Source organism: Cydia splendana, chromosome 22, assembly GCF_910591565.1.
Source record: "Cydia splendana chromosome 22, ilCydSple1.2, whole genome shotgun sequence".
Classification (NCBI taxonomy): Eukaryota; Metazoa; Arthropoda; class Insecta; order Lepidoptera; family Tortricidae; genus Cydia; species Cydia splendana.
The window spans coordinates 7,536,794-7,540,649 of NC_085981.1; the positions used below are offsets into that span (position 1 = coordinate 7,536,794).

At 40.8% G+C, this 3,856-nt stretch overlaps 1 protein-coding gene across 1 annotated transcript; it reads right to left on the reverse strand.

Moving 5' to 3' along the window:
• Positions 1 to 1,115: 1,115 nt before the first annotated feature.
• Positions 1,116 to 3,145, reverse strand: LOC134801479 (tubulin beta chain). Its single transcript, XM_063774085.1, has 2 exons — positions 2,984 to 3,145; positions 1,116 to 2,477 (listed from the first exon to the last, which is right to left on the reverse strand). Exons 1-2 carry the CDS (start codon positions 3,038 to 3,040, stop codon positions 1,191 to 1,193), a joined length of 1,344 nt encoding a protein of 447 aa, XP_063630155.1. The 5' UTR covers positions 3,041 to 3,145; the 3' UTR covers positions 1,116 to 1,190.
• Positions 3,146 to 3,856: the final 711 nt, after the last annotated feature.

The window sequence follows — 3,856 nt, forward strand, 5'->3', positions numbered from 1 at the left end:
TTAGGTTAGGTTAGAACTGCGACTGTTACAGAAATAAAATGCTACTAGAAAAAGGTGACGAAGTGGATTAATTACTTTAATAGGATAACGATTAATTAATTTAATAGGATAACGATATATTAAATATTTGCACATTTTTAATTAAAATGTGGTTACAATTTTTGTGATCATTTACTATTTTTGCGTTTACAATGATTATTTTGGAGTCATTTGCTTTAGTAGGATAGCAAGATTTAAAAATTTGGTTATCATTTTACATTAAAATGGAGTTCTAATTTTGGTAGTCAGTTACTATTTTTGGGTTTACAATGATTATTTTGTTGTCATTTTCTTTAATAGGATAGCAAGATGTAAAAATTTGGTTATCATTTCACATTAAAATGGGGTTTGAAATTTGGTAATCATTGACTATTTTTGGGTTAATAATGATTAGTTTGGTGTCATTTCCTTTAAAAGGATAGTAAAATGTAATAAAATTGGTAATCATTTCACATTAAAATGGTGTTATAATTTTGGTGATCATTCATGATTTTAGGGTGGTAAAATAGATTTTTTTGGTATTAAATTTTACTAAATCTGGTGATCAGTTAAATAGCAGCCAATATAAACCATACTGGAAAAGTTGAAGGTTACTTTCACAACGTACGTCATAGTAATAGCACTTATAAGCGTTCTTGGCGCCACGGGCATGACGCGCTTTACAACGCGACGTCTTTAAAAGGGTTCTTGGCGTGCAAAGGGTTATCTATCGTTATTGGCACCACTACTCGTGACGACAGTGTTCTTGGCGTTATACGCATTCACTGCCGGGAACGCATATTTGCGTTTTCATTACTTTCGTCCGCCCGAGTAATAGTTGGTTAACGCGCATGTGCGTTTGGGGCGAATGTCCAGGAAAAGGGAGTGGCAGTGAACGCGTTAAAGATAAGTCCTAGTCTAGTTAGTAATTAACGACACATTGACATTTCGACGCTTTAAGAATCAATACTGTCTAACTTCATACGGTTTACATGTTACTTAGCCAGTATTGATTCTTAAGCGTCGATTTGACATGCAACTGTCAAATATTAAGGCCCACTCCAAGTCTTACTTAAGTAGTGAATCAAACTTAGTAATATTTCAAACAATATAATCCGAAGTAAACCATAAAATAAACGTAAAATAAAACACAAATGCGAACTTATAAAAGCCTAGTCTCCTTCGTCTCCGCCCTCTTCCTCCTCGTCAAACTCTCCCTCCTCCTCGGCCGTGGCGTCCTGGTACTGCTGGTACTCCGACACCAGGTCGTTCATGTTGCTCTCGGCCTCGGTGAATTCCATCTCGTCCATACCCTCTCCAGTGTACCAGTGCAAGAACGCCTTACGTCTAAACATAGCTGTAAACTGCTCAGATATACGCTTGAACAACTCCTGGATGGCCGTGGAGTTGCCAATGAAAGTAGCAGACATCTTGAGACCACGCGGCGGGATGTCGCACACGGCTGTCTTCACGTTATTCGGAATCCATTCCACAAAGTAGGACGAGTTCTTGTTTTGAATATTCATCATCTGCTCGTCCACTTCTTTCATCGACATGCGGCCTCTGAACACGGCCGCCACGGTCAAGTATCTCCCGTGACGAGGATCACACGCCGCCATCATGTTCTTAGCGTCAAACATCTGCTGAGTCAGCTCGGGCACCGTCAGAGCTCTGTATTGCTGACTGCCTCTCGATGTCAACGGCGCAAAGCCGGGAATGAAGAAATGCAGACGAGGGAACGGCACCATGTTCACTGCCAATTTCCTCAAGTCAGCGTTCAGTTGGCCAGGGAATCTCAGGCAGGTAGTCACTCCAGACATCGTCGCAGATACCAGATGGTTCAGATCTCCGTAGGTCGGCGTGGTGAGCTTCAGAGTTCGGAAGCAAATGTCGTATAAAGCCTCATTGTCGATGCAGTACGATTCATCAGTGTTTTCAACCAGCTGATGGACGGATAAGGTAGCATTGTAAGGTTCAACTACAGTGTCAGATACTTTAGGCGAGGGCACGACACTGAAAGTGTTCATGATGCGATCGGGGTACTCCTCTCTGATCTTGGAAATCAAAAGCGTTCCTAAGCCGGCTCCGGTACCGCCGCCGAGTGAATGCGTCAATTGGAATCCCTGTAGACAGTCGCAGCCTTCGGCCTCTTTCCTGACGACGTCTAAGACTGAGTCTACTAGCTCGGCACCTTCGGTGTAGTGTCCTTTCGCCCAGTTGTTGCCAGCGCCCGACTGTCCGAAGACGAAGTTGTCCGGCCGGAAGATCTGTCCGAAGGGTCCGGAGCGCACGGAGTCCATGGTGCCGGGCTCGAGGTCCACCAGGATGGCGCGCGGCACGTACTTGCCGCCGGTGGCCTCGTTGTAGTACACATTGATGCGCTCGAGCTGGAGGTCCGAGTCGCCGTGGTACGTGCCCGTCGGATCGATGCCATGCTCGTCTGATATCACTTCCCAGAACTGAAAAGAAAGTTGCTTTTATAGCATGTGTTTTAACTGGCTTCATTCCTAGTTTTCCCTCCTACTTTTCCTCTTTTATAGAGGTCAACCCAAAGGGGTCGTTTGACCGCATGTCACTTAAAATAGTATTTTATTAAGATATGTCTTGACAGTATTAACCTTGTATTAACAGACATATTCCTCGCTAGGCTCGCTAAATTCCTCCTCGATATTGCGAAGCTTAAAATTCTTGACATTTATTAAAATCGAAGGTAATTTAATCCTAAGATTCCTTAAAGAGCTCGGAACTAATAAACAGACTTTAAGCAAAGGTTTGGATAGCATTGAATATTATTAATAATAAATGACTTAAGTTATTCAATAAAAGCCGGGACAAACGTTAGGAAGAACAGAAGAGACTTAAATCAATATTTAACAGGCAATTAAACTTGTCTTGCCATTTGAACCTGCCGTCCAACGAAATTAGGTACATAAAATTCTTTAAAATACACCAAAAATATCCTTACCTTCGCGCCAATCTGGTTTCCGCACTGCCCTGCCTGTATGTGTACGATTTCCCTCATTATTATTTAACTAATTTGAACACTTATTTATTATTTATTAGCTTCTCTTGAAGCCGACCTAACTTTCCTTATTGCCACCAACTAGACTGACCTAAAACAATCGAGTGGCATTCCAGTTGAAAATCGAACGGCGGTGATAGGGATTTGAATTATTTGACAAGATTTGCGGCCTGACGCTTTAAATGTATTTATGAAAATACTTTTTGGACTTTGGTTATTTACTTTATTAAGGCATAATATTTAGCAAAATCAAAATAGTATTTTTATAAATCTAACTTTAAAGCAGCAGTTGAAAGGCACTCGAACCACAATAACCTCTTTTTGAAATAACCTTATCAACCTATAAAAAAATGTGATATTTCATCTACCTACGTCAAAAACACGGGATGTCATGTCAAATGTGTTTAATGGTTTATTCAAAGAGCATATAATCACTACGTTCTAGTGTTTATTTATAAATTGATTGCACTTTAGTTCAAGTAAAATAAATTTGAGAATATGAGTCGGAATGTCGGGCATTTTATTGTTGAACTGTCGAGTTTGAGTGTGTAACAAGATCAGAGTCACCAAGCAGGTGGAAATTATAGCATATATGTTACGGGTAATGTTATAAGGTTAATTGAACTCAAGTTTACCCTGGTATAATTAGTATTACCCGAGCCTTTTGGGTAAAGTCCGAAAATTGTTAAATATTAATGTGTATTCGGCGTTTACCCGCGTAAACATCTAGGTCTACCCAACACTGGCTGGATAATGTTAGGTGCTGCATCCTCACTTCTGACACTATCTTCCCAGTGTTGGGTAGACCTGGATGTA